Source organism: Anoplolepis gracilipes, chromosome 5, assembly GCF_047496725.1.
Source record: "Anoplolepis gracilipes chromosome 5, ASM4749672v1, whole genome shotgun sequence".
Taxonomy (NCBI): Eukaryota; Metazoa; Arthropoda; class Insecta; order Hymenoptera; family Formicidae; genus Anoplolepis; species Anoplolepis gracilipes.
In genome coordinates, this window is record NC_132974.1 from 11,831,388 (window position 1) to 11,848,200 (window position 16,813).

At 39.9% G+C, this 16,813-nt stretch overlaps 3 protein-coding genes across 3 annotated transcripts; 2 read left to right on the top strand and 1 right to left on the bottom strand.

Moving 5' to 3' along the window:
• Positions 1 to 29: 29 nt before the first annotated feature.
• Positions 30 to 11,759, bottom strand: Lrrk (Leucine-rich repeat kinase). The gene is made up of 4 exons (XM_072893294.1): positions 11,445 to 11,759; positions 10,165 to 10,251; positions 9,995 to 10,076; positions 30 to 9,622 (listed from the first exon to the last, which is right to left on the bottom strand). The coding sequence occupies exon 4, from the start codon at positions 9,611 to 9,613 to the stop codon at positions 2,144 to 2,146; it is 7,470 nt and encodes a 2,489-aa protein (XP_072749395.1). The 5' UTR covers positions 9,614 to 9,622; positions 9,995 to 10,076; positions 10,165 to 10,251; positions 11,445 to 11,759; the 3' UTR covers positions 30 to 2,143.
• A 253-nt stretch (positions 11,760 to 12,012) lies between these two features.
• Positions 12,013 to 13,748, top strand: Med6 (mediator complex subunit 6). Its single transcript, XM_072893306.1, has 5 exons — positions 12,013 to 12,276; positions 12,576 to 12,735; positions 12,823 to 13,006; positions 13,180 to 13,426; positions 13,521 to 13,748. The coding sequence occupies exons 1-5, from the start codon at positions 12,246 to 12,248 to the stop codon at positions 13,598 to 13,600; spliced, it is 702 nt and encodes a 233-aa protein (XP_072749407.1). The 5' UTR covers positions 12,013 to 12,245; the 3' UTR covers positions 13,601 to 13,748.
• Positions 13,749 to 14,512: 764 nt separating this feature from the next.
• LOC140666289 (uncharacterized) lies at positions 14,513 to 16,788 on the top strand. The gene is made up of 3 exons (XM_072893308.1): positions 14,513 to 14,777; positions 15,648 to 15,911; positions 16,330 to 16,788. Exons 1-3 carry the CDS (start codon positions 14,622 to 14,624, stop codon positions 16,567 to 16,569), a joined length of 660 nt encoding a protein of 219 aa, XP_072749409.1. The 5' UTR covers positions 14,513 to 14,621; the 3' UTR covers positions 16,570 to 16,788.
• Positions 16,789 to 16,813: the final 25 nt, after the last annotated feature.

Below are 16,813 nucleotides of genomic sequence, written 5' to 3' on the forward strand. Positions count from 1 at the left end.
ATAGTTTGTATTTTGTGACAATCAATACATTAAATAACAATGAATTTTGGTAAAGTTACAACTTATGTTGAGTATGAAATGACAATAATCTTCATGATGAGAGTAAACATGAATTTACAATGATGTTCTAATGTGTCGAGATCAATCATAAAATTCTCTTTAGTGAATAATTATAAATCTTACATTATCACTCATTTGCCATATTCCAAGGCGTACTTAATAATAATCTAGAAAGTATAGTATAAGATGAGATGTATAATTTTTAGTTCTTCATAATAGTCATCGTCTTAGAAAAAAGGGATACAAGCTGCATATATATCACACTGGTTCGCTTCACGCGCTGCAGGTACGAGTAATTAAAAAAATAAGTATAAAACGTGTGCACGCACTGTACAAATTAAAAATGTATATAACACGTTGAATATCGAAATTTTGCCGTACATTATTATTTTACATAATTAATATAATATTAATATTGTTCAGATTTGAGAGTATTTTTTATTTTACTTATTACACAAGCTTTTTTTTTTTACTAATTTGCATATCACTGGTAAGCCTTAAGGCATTCAACGTGTCAATGTATCGAACGCTTTGGTTCAGAAATGATGAAGACTAAGTCGTATATATTATTAAAAAAGACTCGTGTGTAGTCGGTCTTGTCACATTTTCTAGAAATAATATTCATCTAATCATCATTTCTTTTAAATGCCATTTTTTTAAATGTATCATGCGCAACATCGTATATTACATTGTTCATTTTTTCCCCTTATTGTTATAATACTAATAAAAGGGCTATCCTGAAAAACGCTTAGTCTCAAGAGACGAGTATTTCTTCAGACAAAATTTCTAGCAAATCTCCTGAAGAGCTACTTGCCAGTAAACACAATTAGAGAGCATCGTTATTAAAAATAATGTAACAACTTTCGATATCTTACGTTCTTTCTTTCGCTGAGTACCTCGTATCACATTGATTACGCGCTTGGGATGCACTAAGTATTTATTAAATTATAGATGAAAATTTAATGAATCAATTAAGCGAAATGCTTCTAACGTGTGTGTACCTATAGTCTCGTATCTAGTATATTATAATAACGCAATGCTGATATATTTATATAACGTGTCACAATAATCTCAATTAGACTTGTTAACTTTTACGTATCTCTCGTGATAAGACTTGAAAGATATTATTTTGAACGTGATGCAACTAAATCGCAGACAGAAATGTAGAATATATAATTTTGCAAGATTATGAATTTTACGTTCAATAAAATGGAAATCTCGATGAACATTATTAAGATTAATTAATAGTGCTAAAAAAGTTGCTCATAATAATTTTAAATAAGGACTCCGAAGAATTTCTTCTTTTGCACTCTTGTCTTACTGTAACGATATAAGTTACTTATTAATATATCGGACTCGTTTCTAGTCTTTTTATGTAAAGTATTATATAAATATTGAAATACGACGAGTCACATAACGACTGATTATATTTATGCAAATGAAATCTTTAGAGTACTTATTAAACTCTATGCTTCTTTCGAAGATTTTCTTTTATACAAAATAAGATTATTTCTCTTTCTCCTACACTCTTGACTCGATATAATTCCTGCAACCTGGACGAACTAAAGAATTAGTATATAGCTTAAAACGCGATACATAAGGTGTTGGTTAATAAGCGTGCTTCGAGAAAAATCGAGCGTTAAAACTTGCAAAATTATCATCCTTTTCAAATTCTATGGAGACGATTTCTTCCTCAAGCGCGCTTATTTACATCGCAAATGACTGTTATATATATATACTAGTATTACAATATATTGGACGTATAAGATTCACCCGAGCGCAGAGACTCGATTTAAACTTCGCACCATTTAAATGCTTTGTCGAAGAGAGAAGAGAGAACTTGATGAACTCTTCATCGCTCTTCGAAATTTCATTATACCGAATGTCTATATTGGCACCGCCCAAATCTTATTACAACCTTATTTTCGCCGATATTTATTGGAAGGAAGCTGACCTGTTCCCTTTTCTCATCGCGCATTCGGCGTTAAATGTAATAGCTCACGTGTTGTTTTCGTAAACGAAATTTGGAATCAGACTTCGTTGAATGCGAACGAGAATACGGACATTAGGATCTTCGGGAGAATCAAGCCGACGACCAGTTTTCCGATCGCCACAGTAAGGTATACATGCCGTGCTTGAGTTCTTCATTCTCCAAACTCTTCAGCGGGAAGTCGGTGTATCGCGCGATCAGGCTACGATAGCCCTGGCCAACGGTCGCCAGCAGCGCTTTCTTCTTGTCGGTGGATTTGAGAGACACGATCTGGCAAACCTTGCCCTCGAACGGCCGGAACACGGTGACGGGTCGTAGAGTGCCGCACTCGGCGACGACGATACAACCCCAGGTGGTGCCGATGTACAGCTGACCAGAGCTGGCTTCAAGCGCGGTCACCTGACACTTGTCCGTCGACAGATTCTCCTCGATAGAGATAGACTTGAGACTCTCGGAGCACGGCACCAGTTTCGACATGTCGAGCTTATTGACGATCTGTCGGCTGTCCACGTCCCACTGGTACACCACACAACCTGGATACGTGTACGAAAAGACGAAGCTCTCGGCGGCCGCACCGGTCAGATACGTGGCGAAGAGATTCTTCATGGTGGCATCGTTAGCGGTTCCGGTGGAGTGAGACAATTGTACCGTGTCGACCAAGTTACTATCCTTTAATGTATAGACGGATATCCGGCCGAAACTCTGGCCAGCCCAGAGCTCCAACACGCGTCTTTTCCGACAAACCGCCGTCAGCGAGTAAGTTTTAATATCAGCATTATTTGTCACTTCTGCCGCACCGCCACTGCCGGTGATGTCCGTCTTCTTCATCTGCGTGAATGAGTTGGACAAGAGGAAGATACGACCGCTGTGTAACGCTACGGCGAACTGCTTCAATTGTTCCAAGTGGATTAGTCCTACTACTTTGGATTCTCTACTGTGATCCGCCTCGAGGTTGTAGCTGGCCACGCAGCCAAAATTGCCGCACAGGTAGACGTGCACTTGACCGGCATTGTCGCCGATCCAGATGTAGCCGTCCACGCCGTACATGGCGTAGGGTATCACCGGCGTCTCGATACGCACGTGGCGTAGCCAACCCTTTTGAGTGCCCAACAGCATGTCCACTTCACCGTTGTTGTGGCCGAACCAGATCTCATCGTTGTTTAGACTATCCGTGTCGCTATTCGAGCTATTGCCGGCCCGATTCGTTATGGTTACCGCCGTTACCTGCGTCCGCTCCGTCAGCAGGGTGACATCTATCAGATGCGTAAACTCAGGCGCGGAAGCGATTGAAACAATTTGACTGGCTGTAGGTCGATCTTTCGGATTCTGTGCCCAACATATCACCATTAGATCGAGCGCGTAGCACGGATGGAGAGTCTCGCGGTAAACGAGCGGCGGTCTACCACCTTCCAGGATGCATTCCTTCACCGCCTCGTGACCTTCAAATGGTTGGCGCAGTGTGATCAGCTCGTAGATAAACATGCCGAAGGAGAACGAGTCCACCTTCTCCGTGTATTCCTCCTCGCCGTTGTATCTGATAATCTCAGGAGCCATAAAACCCTCCGTGCCCCCAAAACCTTTTGCTCCTGTGGGAAGTGTCAACCTTGAAATCCCATAATCGGCGACCTTGACATGCACCGGTTCCAGACTTTCTTGAAATGGTAACGGTATCTGCCACACTAGCACGTTCTCTGATTTCAAGTCGCGGTAGATGACGTGCTGCTGATGCAGATACTCCACTGCTTTTGCAACCTGTAGGATTATCGCCTGTAACGTATAGGGATCTAATTTGGCGCCGCAGCGACGATAGTTTTTTAGAACGTTATCTAGCGCGCCCTGAGGAGCAAGGTCCAAAACCAAAGCCAACGGACTGACGACTATACCGATTAATGGCACGATGTTAGCGTGTCTCAGCGTCAGCAAGATGTTGAGTTCCTGACGCGCCATGCAATAGGCCTTACAGGCGTATTGCAACGGGTCGCGGTCCCATTTGCTCTGCGATGCTTTATAGGCGAGGATCGCTGATTGCGTTGAGTTCGGACCCGGCGAGACCGGTTGCAGCATCTTAATGGCCACGTCGGCGCGAATGTGCGTGCTCGGTAACCGACAGCTGCCGCGAAAGACAAAACCGAAAGCACCTCGACCAAGCAGCTTGCCTCGTTTTAACTCTTCCGATTTGATAAGATGTTTAGCGCCTAGATCCATGAAAATGATATCTGGCGCGATGTGCGACAGCGGGATCTCCGAGTGTCTTGGGCAGCTGATGGATTTGTTACTGTACGCTGCCAATATGCACTCCTCCACCATCCAAGAGTAGGCGAGGATACCTTCGGGATTCGAAGAGGAAGTTTGCTGCTTCGACACGTCCGGGTGTCCCTCGAGCGATGGCATTCTGCTGGACGTCAAACTATCGTAGCCGACGCCACTGTCGCCATCAGATTTGTAGCTGTCCTGGCTTTGTCTTTCGTTCCGATTTACGGCACAATATTTTTGGATGTCCTCGATCAGCCGACCTTCACTGTCGTTCGATTCAATGTCGCTGCTCTCAGCGTTGTCAAGCAAACACCGCGGACATGGTATAAGTCTGGTGACCAACAATTTTCCCTCCGATGTGTGAACAAAGCGCGTGCCCAGCGTAGGATACCAATCTTCGAGGAGGATGTCGATGTGGTCGACAATTAACGCCATTAGTTGTGGCATACTCTCCAGTCGGGGCTCCACTACGATCGCCTGGTAACCCATTGGTTCCTCATCTACGGAATCGGACATGATAGGTTGCTTAATCACCAAAGTATCTACCGGAAACCAAATTTCGAGGATAGCGGAATTTCGTAAATCTACCGTGCACCAAATCCCATCCTGCTTAAGCTTGAATTTGAACTGCCTATAGTCGTACGGTGAATTTTTCAGGTTGTAACAGACCTCCTTCAGACGTAACAATGTAATGCCCGAGTATCGCAATTCGATTCCCGTCTGCCAGAGCACCCATTCGGCCTGCAAGTCTAGTAGACTGGCGAAGATGTTGTCGTCGACAAAGTCCTTGAATGGTGCCAGAAACGACATGACAATCTCGACAATAGCATCATCGGCGAGAATTCGAGTAACCAATCGGGACCAGAAACCGCTAGGAAAGTACGACATGAGCAACAGCCTGGTGACGGAACAGTCGGGCTGCGATCTCGACGTAAGCACGCACTCAGCATTGCTCTTGTCACTGGATGGCGCGCCCAGACATGTGAATATGGGCGATGTGATCTTCTTGACACGTACGTGCCAACCGCGCGTCTTCACTGGTACTTTGATGATTTGATTATTGCGCAGAATATCCTCCTCGGTCGGTAGAAGAGATGGTATCAGCAACGTGCGACAGTCCCATGTTAATGCAACCTCGAATTTGTTGAGCAGGCTAACGATATAGCCCTGTGTGTCGACCGACGATATCGTGGAGGATTTAAAGACATGCTGGATATCATCCAATTTCATTATACCAGATCTGGCGAATGGATTAATCTCTCGTATGGTTACTACATGAGCCAGCATGTCGCAGAGCCACTGTGGATCCAAGAAATAAAGATCTTTCAATGTAGCATCATCGTAGTGCAAGATTATACCGTTCTCGTGGAGAAACAGCGTCGCCTGATGTAGCTCAGCAGGGTCTCTAAATGATCTGTGCAGTTTTTGAAGTTCATTGTTAACTGCCGCGTAATACTGGTCGGCTTTTAATACCGGATCTAGACCGGATAATTTCCTGTCGTGCGCCAGTTGAATTACAACGTCCTCTAGTGCGAGATAACTAGCCGGAACCTTCTGTTCTAACAACAACTCTTTGCTGCCGGGCGATCTCAAGCTGAAGACGACGTCGTAGATGAGATTGCATAGCATCTTAATGTTGTGGCGCGTTTTACAGCTTACTTCAATCGTTTCCATGACCTTGGGCAAGCCGCATTTCTCGGCATCGACTACATTGATAAACTTGTCGCGAATATATTGCTGCAAAGCTTCGCTGTGCTCGTAGAAAATGTCATAGTGAGTGCCGATGATAATGACCGGAGAGTTGGGCGCTCTACTCTGAATATTCACTAGCCATTGAAAGATCTCGGATACTCCTTTGAAACCGTCTGTGATCCGCCATACGACCAGATATAGACTGCGTTTTGATAGGAAATACTGATGCGTCGCGTAGTACTCGCGCTGGCCACCAAAATCCCAGGTCCTGAAATAGACTGAGCCGTGGGACGATTGTCCGCGGACCTTCTTCTCATAGATCCAATCGCCAATATCTACACCTACAGTCGAAATGGTTGTGCCCTTGGCAGTCTTTGCATTAATGTTCTTGTTGCCCATTCGTTTGGCCCAGTGCTCGGACGCCTTCTTCTTGTTCGGCACTTCACCTTCTTGCCGCAGCTGTTCCAGCAGACTTGTCTTGCCAATTCCTTGGATACCGACAATCATCAGCTTCATTCGCGCGTATGCCTTGGCGTCTTCTAGAATCGATTTTAGGTAACCGATTACGTCCATCGTTTTGTATTTTTTTGACTCGATCATCGACTTGAGCGGCTCTTGCAACCGGCAACCCTGTGTGTTCAAATTCCATAAACGTCCCAGTAGACCCATCTGCGGTGGCAGCTCGACGATCTCGTTGTTGCCACTGATGTTCAATACCGATAGATTACTAAGTTCGTAAATGTTGTGCGGTATCTCGCGCAATTGATTGTTACTAATGTCCAGCATACTGACATTGGGAAAAAGTAGGTACGACTTGGAGCTAGAGTGTCCGATTCCTTTCGAATCCTTGTCCGAGTCGCTTCGCTCTTCTTCTAGACTCGGCATTTCACCATCGTCGCATGACGTTAACTGAATGCGATTCAGTAGATTGTTGGCCAGAATCAGCGTGCGCATATTCTCCAGTCGTAGATGTCGTCTATGCACGCACACTGACTGTAGCACAATGTCGCGCATCGACGTAGGTGTCTGTCGATTGCCAGGCACGATGCTGGGCGATTGAGCATTGACAGCTGGACAGTAGCAGGCCGTATTCGCTTGTTCCATGCTGTCGGAACTGTCGATCTGCGGCAAGCTTGGCCATCGCGTAATCTGGTTATTCGACAAATCTAACTGTTTCAGGCTGGCTGGATACGAAGTTATGTGGCTCATCGATCGCAGAGAGTTGTACGCCATGTTCAATCGCACTAGGCTTACCGCCAAACACGGTAACGCCACGGGAATACTGTTGAAAAGATTATGCGCCAGATTCAACGAAGTCAGCACTGACTTGTTACCATTCTCCGTGTCATCGCTCATTCTTTCTGATACTTGAACCGAACTGGTCCATACATGCGGTCGTTCCATCTCGATCACTTGCGCGTTCGCGATCTTCGTGAAGGAATCGAATTCCATGGACTCTATCCGTGGCACAGTGGCCAGTACACGAAAGTTGGTGCACGTCTGTTGCGTCTCGTCGCAACTGCGCTGCGACTTCCTCAGAACATTCTGCGACGCTTGACTAGGCAGATCGCGCAACAGATTAAACGATGCGTTCAGTTCCTTAAGTTTGGGCGCGCGCCATAGATTCTCCGGCAGGCACTGTAACTTGTTGTTGGAGACGTCTATAATCTCGAGAGCTGGAAGGTTCATAATGAAATCGGGCAGTTGTTCCAAACGATTGTCCTGAAGATACATCTCCTCCAGAACCGGGCACAGCTTGTCTTTCGGGTTCTTCGAATCGGCCGCGAGAGTATCGATCTTATTCTGTGCCATGTTGAGGTAACGTAGACTTTGCAGATAGAACATGGCAGACGGCACGGAAGTTATGGAATTGTGAGAGATATCAACTCGCGTAATGGCATACAATACCAAGTCGTTGTTCTTTGAGCTCAGCTTCTTGTTGACGTGCAACACCGCGTCGATTAGCCACTGCAACCGGATTTGCGAGAGACGACACTGTTGATTGTGCCAGTTGATCATCGTGGGTGTTTTCGGGAACAGTGTGGAATAGGTGACGTGACCGAAAGACGACAAGGCGGAAAAATGCGAGCTTTGTGTGCACTCGGTCATTGCTTTCTTGTTGATTTTATACTCGGAGTCGGGATGCGCTTTAATCGACAATAACTTTGCAGTCAACGTCTCGTCGCGGTTCTGCGCGGCGATCTTCAGCGCCTTGCATTCGTTATCGACGGCACCATGCTTCAACAACAGATCCGCGATCTTTACGTCGCGATTCTGACATGCTATCGTCAGCACGCTCGAGTAACTGCCCTCGGGATCGTTCTGATCATACAGGATTTTGACCGGCAACTCTAGATTGGCGCCAGCTTGAAGGAGAGCGTTAACCACGTCGGTATGTCGACCCCTAACGGCTGAATGCAATGCCGTTTCGCTGCCGTTGTTGCAATAAAGATCTAGATTCACCGGATATATCATTTTATCATCTTTTTTATCCGTGGGTGTTTTGCTACGGAAATTCAAGGATGACATCAACCTCTGGATACCGCTGGAAATTTTGCGTTTTGACACTGGGAGTTGCTGTGTGCCTCCTACGCCATCCTCCTCCTTGGTCGTTCTCGCCTTCACTCGATAACCCAATAGCAATTCGACGCACTTGACATTGCCCAGCATGCTAGCTATATAAAGCGCATGCTGGCCGGTGACATCTTGCGCATTGATATCAAACGGCAGATCGTACTCGAACTCGCCAGACGGATCTCTGTAGCGCTGATAGACATGTTGCGGATATTCGAATTTAAGCAGCACGTCAATTACTGAATGATGACCGTTTATCGTGGCTGCATGTATCGGCAGCCAACGCTCCACTGTCACCTGCTGCAGTTGCTTGGGAAAATGTCGGAGAAGCAACTCGACGATCTCCACCTTGCCGTGATAACACGCTATGTAGAGCGGACAGTATTTGGTGACCGGATGACTCCTGCAATCGGCGCCGTGATCCAACAGTAGCCGAACTATGTCCTTATGGCCGCTCTCGCAGGCGACGAAGAGCAGCGTGTTGGCGCCATTCGGCGCCATATTTATCACGCATTCTAGATCGGTTGACAAGCTCTGAATAATGCTTCGGGCAGCCACGGTGTCACCTTGAATACAAGCTGCGCGTAAAGAGGCGTGGGTTGCCTGTTTCGCCAGTTCATACTGCTCGGCCGCCGCTTTCAGAAGATGAATGCAAGAATCGTGCTTGCCTTTCTCGGCGACGTCGAGCGGTTGCAGGCCGTCGTCGTCGCGGATCATGAGATCCGCCTTGAAACTCAGCAGCCTTTCGATGTTACTAGCATGACCGTGCTCCGCGCACACGTGCAGTGGCGTCCGATGGTGACCGCGTGGGCCGCAGATGACGTTTGGATCAGCTCCAGCGGTCAGCAGGACGTCCAAGCAGCGAGAGTTCTCCGTAATTGCAGCTGCATGCATCGGCGTTCTACCCCATGAGTCCTTGCTGTTTATATACTGTGCGTGCTCGCCTCGCAACAAATCCTCCAGCAGCTCGGCATTATCCCAGAGCGCGGCCTGGTGTAACAGCCGACCCGGAAAATCCTCGTCGATCGGCGTGTAATCCTCCATCACGGGGATCTGCGAAATATTTATTTTTTTATACTATAATTTTGCCAAATTTTTCGCAGAATAATCAGTACAATCGGTTAATAATTAGATTTTTATACAAATGCAATGTTTCACATGATTGTTTAAATGCGCAATCATATTTTCTTTTTATCAATAAATTCTTCTATTGATCAATTCATCTCATCATTTAATATTACATAAAATGTTAGTTATGTTTATATAAAAATATAAAGATAGAAAAGCAGGAGAAAAAGTTGCTCACGAGATATTATGTATTTTATGTCGCATAACACATAAATGCGCATGTATATGCGTATACACGCACATACACACACACACATGAATGTACGCACGCAACTACTATATATATAAAATACTTACAAGTCTTGTTTATGACCCTGTTACATAATTGCTAATGTCAGCATCATTTCTTCTAGTCTCATTTACTCCTCCGAAATGGTTTCTACACATCAAATAAATGCATTGTAATGTATACATCGTCATATTGTCAGCGTATTTATACAAATATTCTTTAATATTATTAGATTTACCTCGACAACATGTTAATGTGCTCTAAGGCTTCTCGTTTCATATGAAATTTTAAATTTGGATTCAATGAGGCTCCATAAGACTTGTAGCTGTAATTTAAACAAGATCTCGATTTACTTAATTCGAATCGCTTTAATCTTGCATTTTCATTATTAGCATATATACGATAATGTAAAACATATATTTTTAAAGCTACATAAAAAAAGGAATTAGAAGCCATGAATAATTTGCTGTTTACACAACTACAGCATGCAACCTAATTTTATATACAATCTTTTTCTGATTAAAAAAGAAAATAAATGAGTCATGCATACATAAAAAACGCGGCGCGCACGTTTTAATGAAAAAAAATATCCTATCTGCAATAAAAAAATAAATAAAAAATTATGATTTATTTTGTTATAAATTTTTCGTTAAGAATCAAAATGATAAAAAAATTTATCTCTCTTCTAAGCAGAAAATAAAAAAAATGAAATTATTACAATAATTTATATCTCAATATTTCTTAATAAATAAATTATTAATCAGTTTAGTTGCATGCTTTCAATTTCAAAATTTCTTTCTTTTCCAATCTTTTTATTCATTTCGAACATAGAGATGAAGAGAGCAAAATGATCGTCTGCAATTTTCGAATTGTAATAATTTTCAAATCGGTTTGCTATCTATTTTATGCGCATGCGTAAATATACACGCGAGCACGCACGCTTCGTGCAGAAAACTATCACGACAGAGTATATTTAACCTCCATGTTTAATTGTTCGTGCGTCTCGGAAAAAATGAAAGCGACGAAGGCGCGTCGCAATTAAGTAAATGAGAAATTTTACGCGTCGGGAATATAAATTTCTTATTTTTCAATGCATATCTCTTTACGATCGAAATGTTTTCACGGAAATTTTCGGAGCGCAAAAATATGATCGTTAAATCCCATTTATTAAAAATCTGCGATTATTTTTTAAATAATTAAGCTAAACATTACATATATCTTGCTTCGCTCAATATGACTATCGATATGACAGCGCAGAAACTCTCTCTCTCTCTCTCTCTCTCTCTCTCTCTCTCTCTCTCTCTCTCTCTCTCTCTCTCTCTCTCTCTCTCTCTCTCCGAAGAGAAATGAAATAAAATCTACATCTCTCAAATATCCAAATTATCAATTAATTCAAACTGAATTTTTCAGGATGCGAAATTATTGTGGAGCTTGCGCTCTTTTTCGTTGTTTCTCAAAAACAGTCCGTCAATTCGATATTCATAATTTTGTTTGCTTTTGGAGTCTCTCATCGTTTACCTTTGCTAAAATAGTTTAGATTTGTGGTAGCATCTCGGTGGAATCCAATCAGCGTCAACGCCGAAGCGTCGTTCGAGCAGTAGTTTTCGCACGTGTCGTTAGAAATGAGGAGTCACACATCGTGATTGATCGAGTCACAAATCGTGATAATACTCGCTGTCATACGAAGGCGAAGCACCATTGCCGCGCGAGATCGCGCGACACTACTGACAGATGACGGATCGCACTCTACGAAGGCTCTCAGGAGCCGGGTAGAACCGTTTGACAATTCACTGCGCGTAACGCGTAACTGCACGTGCACTGGTGATGTAAAAAAAAATAGATAGCTAACTACATTTCGTTTCGATTGTTTTAAGCGCCACCTAGGCAAACATACCTGAGAATAAATATATTCATCAATATATATATTTGTTTCACGAGCTTGTAGTGTGATTGGTTATCGACTATAGGGAATTTTTAAGATCCCGAGAGCTTTTTGCAATGCAACCAATCAAGTACGTCTGATTAAATTTGTCACACGCATAAAAGGCTCTATCTATATAGTTATAGTTTGTGGCTAATAAAAAGAGGAAAAGAGGAAAGCAGGAGTGTGTGGGAAAGAAAATATATATTCGATTACCTCTTCCTGTTAGAGAACGAAAATTGGAAAAAGAAAGGAATAAAATAAAGAAAAATTACGTTGTGATACTGTGTCCAATAGATGATAAGGATAGAGTAAAAGATATACTTGATACGTAGCGTAATCAGCCGAGATATATTTTCGATTGCTCTTGTTATAGCAAAAGTTCGTTGATCGGTGATATGATGATGCCTGGAAAAACTCCAGTACAAGGTAAGGATTTATTAATCTCTCTCTGTTATTAAATTTAATTAGTACACCATTGATATAAATAATTTAAATGGTATAACTTGATACGAAAGTGAAATGAAATTGAAATAATTATTTTATTATGAGGAAAAATCCTGAGGAATATCCTGTATATTCATCTAATTCTAAATATAATTTTTAATATAGTTATAATTCTTAATAAAATTTCATAATTAATATAATATAATTACATAATATAATTAATTAATATAATATAATTCTTAATAACTTCATAATTTTTATCTCAATTTTCTTCCTTTCAGAGAATCCTTTAGGCCTGTCTTGGCACGACAGTGCTTGGATTCCTGTCCTTAATCCAAGCAACATCATGGACTACTTTTCTGAAAGAAGTAATCCATTTTATGACAGAACTTGCAATAATGAGATAGTCAAAATGCAGCGCTTGAGTCCTGATCAACTAAAGTGAGTCTTAATTAAGCTTTCTATTAAATATGAATATATATCATTATTGTAAACATATTTATTGACTCTGTTGTTTTATTTTTATAGCAATATGACTGGCATAGAATATATTCTTCTTCATGTGCAAGATCCAATTCTATATGTGATTAGGAAACAACATAGACATTCTCCAGGTGCGACAGGTGCAGTTTCACCACTTGCTGATTATTACATTATAGCTGGTGTTGTGTACCAGGCTCCAGATTTAGGATCTGTTGTGAGTTCTAGACTGGTGAGTGATGAAATATATTAATGTATATGTATATTTTGAAATCTTATGATTTTAATAACGACATTAATACACATTTGACAAACATTTTACATATATATTTTTAATTCAATATGTTTTTGTGTGATATTTGTAAATTAGTGTACATAAGAAATATAAATGTATCAATTGTGCAGTTGTCCACGGTTCATCATTTACAATCCGCCTTTGAAGAAGCAAGTTCATGCTCGCGATATCATCCTAGTAAAGGCTACTTTTGGGATTTCAAGAATGGCAAAGCTTTGGCAACAAAAAAAGAAACGCCAGTACGCGAGGAACCTAGCTCATTGTTTCAACGGCAAAGAGTAGACATGTTGCTTACAGAGCTCACTCGTAAATTTCCCTTACCAGTACCAAAACCAGTGCATCAAGCAACGGAAGTTTGTATGTAACACATTTTAAACTCATTAATCTTGTTTTATTCATTCTGTATGTATTTTAACACTTTATTTAACATTATTGATTTTGATTATTTCAGCTACAGAAGTTAAGCAGGAAGTGAAGACTGAGAAGAAAGATATGAAACCACCACCAGAAAAGAAACCTAGAGTTTCTTAATTAATAATAAAGGTAGATTTAAGAGAAATTTGTATAAAATTTTGCAGATACTAACTTGTAAGATACTAATATAAGAGAAAAAGTGCAACATTTATACACACACGAATATTATTGGATATATTCTTTAAGAAAATATATTTATCTTCAAAACATACAATTTTATATTTGATGATCACGTGATAATTGAAAATAATTAATAATTATGTTTAAAAGAAAAAGGCACTTGATATTTACACTTTACATTTGCATTTCAAGTCAGTTAATTCAAATGCATTCACATTATTTTTATGTTCTATGATAGTGCGATATAGACAGTCAAAATTAGCAAAAGTCTTTTATTGTTTCAGAATGCATTTTCGATTTGTATCTACATCTAAATTTTTTCATTTCGCGAGAAGTAGGAATGAAATATTCTCTCAATCGATCTTTATACATTACACTTATCTCTTTGTATCCGATATATTTATTGTTTGTCGAAAATTTAGCAAAATCTAACATTTTGTTAGGTCTCAGTTTTTTCTGAATGAACGTTCGACTTTGTCTCGTAACTACTCTATTTTAAGTGAAAATAATCGATCGATGAAATGAGAACTTGAAATTATTAAACACAAGTTTTAATTTTGATTGTAGTTAGATATGATCTTTCGATGAAATATAAAATATACGTAACGCTCAGAAATAGCTGCGTTTTAAAATTTAAATAACAATTTGACAGAGAGTGAAAATTAGAATCTGAACTGAATTATATTAATGTATTTATATACATATACATATGTACATTTATATTATATATATCACGCGATTAGTTTGGTTTAAGTTTAGAAAATAGCGTAAAAAAATGTTAAAATTGAAGGAATGAAGATAATAAAATTTCGATATAAAAGGCGACAATCGCGCTGCTCAATTTACAAGATTCGTTCGTATCTTCATTCGTGTTAGCGATAAATTTTATCCGGAAAAAAATGATCCCTTTAAATCGTCCTTCGCGCATATCGCGAGAAATCATTTTATGTCATAGAAAATGATATGCGACGCGCGTACATGCGCCGGTTGCCGGTATCTGGAGCAAGATGAGCAGACGGCGAGTCTCGCGGTCTTCCTGGCCAACTGTCAACACACGAAATGTAAGGTGGTTCGCCTGGTCCGTCAGCAAATAAGTAAACTGCAGAACATGCAGGTACGGGTCTCCGGGCATTTCTCGTAATTGGACGCTATCGATCCCCTTCGACTGCCCCCGGCGTTAAAATCATCCTTTGCACTGTTTGGAGAACATCGTTCTCTCTTTCTCTCTCTCTCTCTCTGTGTATGTTTTAAGATACACTTTGCAGGGCGAGAGGTTTGCAAAAGCATGTTGATTTTGCTTTTGCATTCGATAATTCGAAGCGTCTAGCAATTTGCAGTGCAATATTTAGAAAAGAGAGGAAGCGCATCTGAAGAAATTATATATAATTGCGTTATGCCAAAGAGAAGTAGAAAGTGGATATTTTCGATGCCTCTTACAAAAATGTAGAAAAAATTCAATTCTTTTTAAAAGAAGAAAATACTGAAAACTTTTCCTCACGATATGCATGATATTTATAATTGTATAAATATGCACTGTAATAGCTTATTCAGACATTTCTTAAATTAATTATAATAAAGTATAAGTGTTGTTATTTTTTTTCCTTGTAATAGAGAGACTAATGAATATTCGCTTTTCGCTTCTTTTTAGATATTTGCAGTTTTAATTTACTTTAAAAAATTCGCAAAACATTATAAACAACTTGAATGTTGGTCTGTAATCTTGTCTTATCTGACAAAATATTTATTTTATCAATATACGATTCTTTATATAATAATAATAATAAGTAATTTTATATATAATAATATTTATATAATAATAATAATAATATATAACAATAAACGACGTTTTTATTAATAAACGAAATCCTATTTTAACGATAAAAGTAAAAGTTTAAAAAAATGTGTAACTTTCTATTGCGAATTTTTTAATTTCTCTTATTTTTATGTCGCGTTTAACAATAAGTTTATATAAAAACCTATACAGTACGAACGCTATCTGGCCACTGGCAATGTGTGTAATGAAGCATGCGAAGAGACGCATAGCGAAATACCTATTAAAGTGAACGAAGCATCTTATGATGAAATCCACGAATTATACAGTGAAGTGCATAAGCCGTATAACGACGAGATTTACGAGGTAGAAGGCAAAGTACGGCAACCGCACCACGAAAAGTATGACGAAGTGTACGAAGCACCTACAGCAGTTACGGTTGCAAACCGGACTGTTGGAGCGATAAATGCTGTAAAGGTAGACCTTGTTTAATAATCAATTTATCCCTCTATTAATTGGTTCAAGTAAATTGTTTACTGTTTTATATAATAACAGTTATAAATAATGTTTATTATAATTATAAAAAATTATGTATGAAAATCTATTAATCAATTTAATCAAATTTTCTTTTTTTGTGCATTAAAAATAGAACATATATAATTTATATAATATATATTATAATATAATATAATTAATACAAATATATATTATATATTATATTATAATAATGTTTTATTATAATTATAAAAAATTATTACATATAACAATATATTGAAATTATATTATGATTATATGTAATTTAAAAATAACTAGTATTGTGCATTTTAGAGATACAAGTTATCTACTTTTAAATAATTAGTTAATTTGATTTATGATCGGATAATCATCTCTCTAGACCGTATCCTTACATCGCGTGGTATCTCCCGGGGAAGTGGTGGACCGCAAGTGGATGCTGCGGATCCTAGATCGTTTTCGTCATCGAGCACATCTGATACTGATGGCCGCTGTGGTTGGCGTGATAGTCTGGTCCGCTCTGGTGTACGGTGTCTTCTTGGGTGCGACTGCTTGCGGAAGCGGTCGCACCTGCCTCGCGTCGACTTTTAGACACAAGCATGCTAAACGCTCGCTATTTTAAGTCGCACATTTCTCAGCCATTTCCTCTAGAAATGGCGGTGGAAGTCCTAATTTTATTTTTTCTTTTTTTTCATATCCGAGTTTATCGGTTTGTATCCAGTAAACTGAAATTTTTAATGTCACTTCTTTCTCAGAGATTGTAATGTTTCAAATATATTTGATACGATACGTTTACACACACATGCGTACGCGTTGCTTCAAAATATTGAATAAATCTATTTTTATTTTCTTTAATAATAAAATAA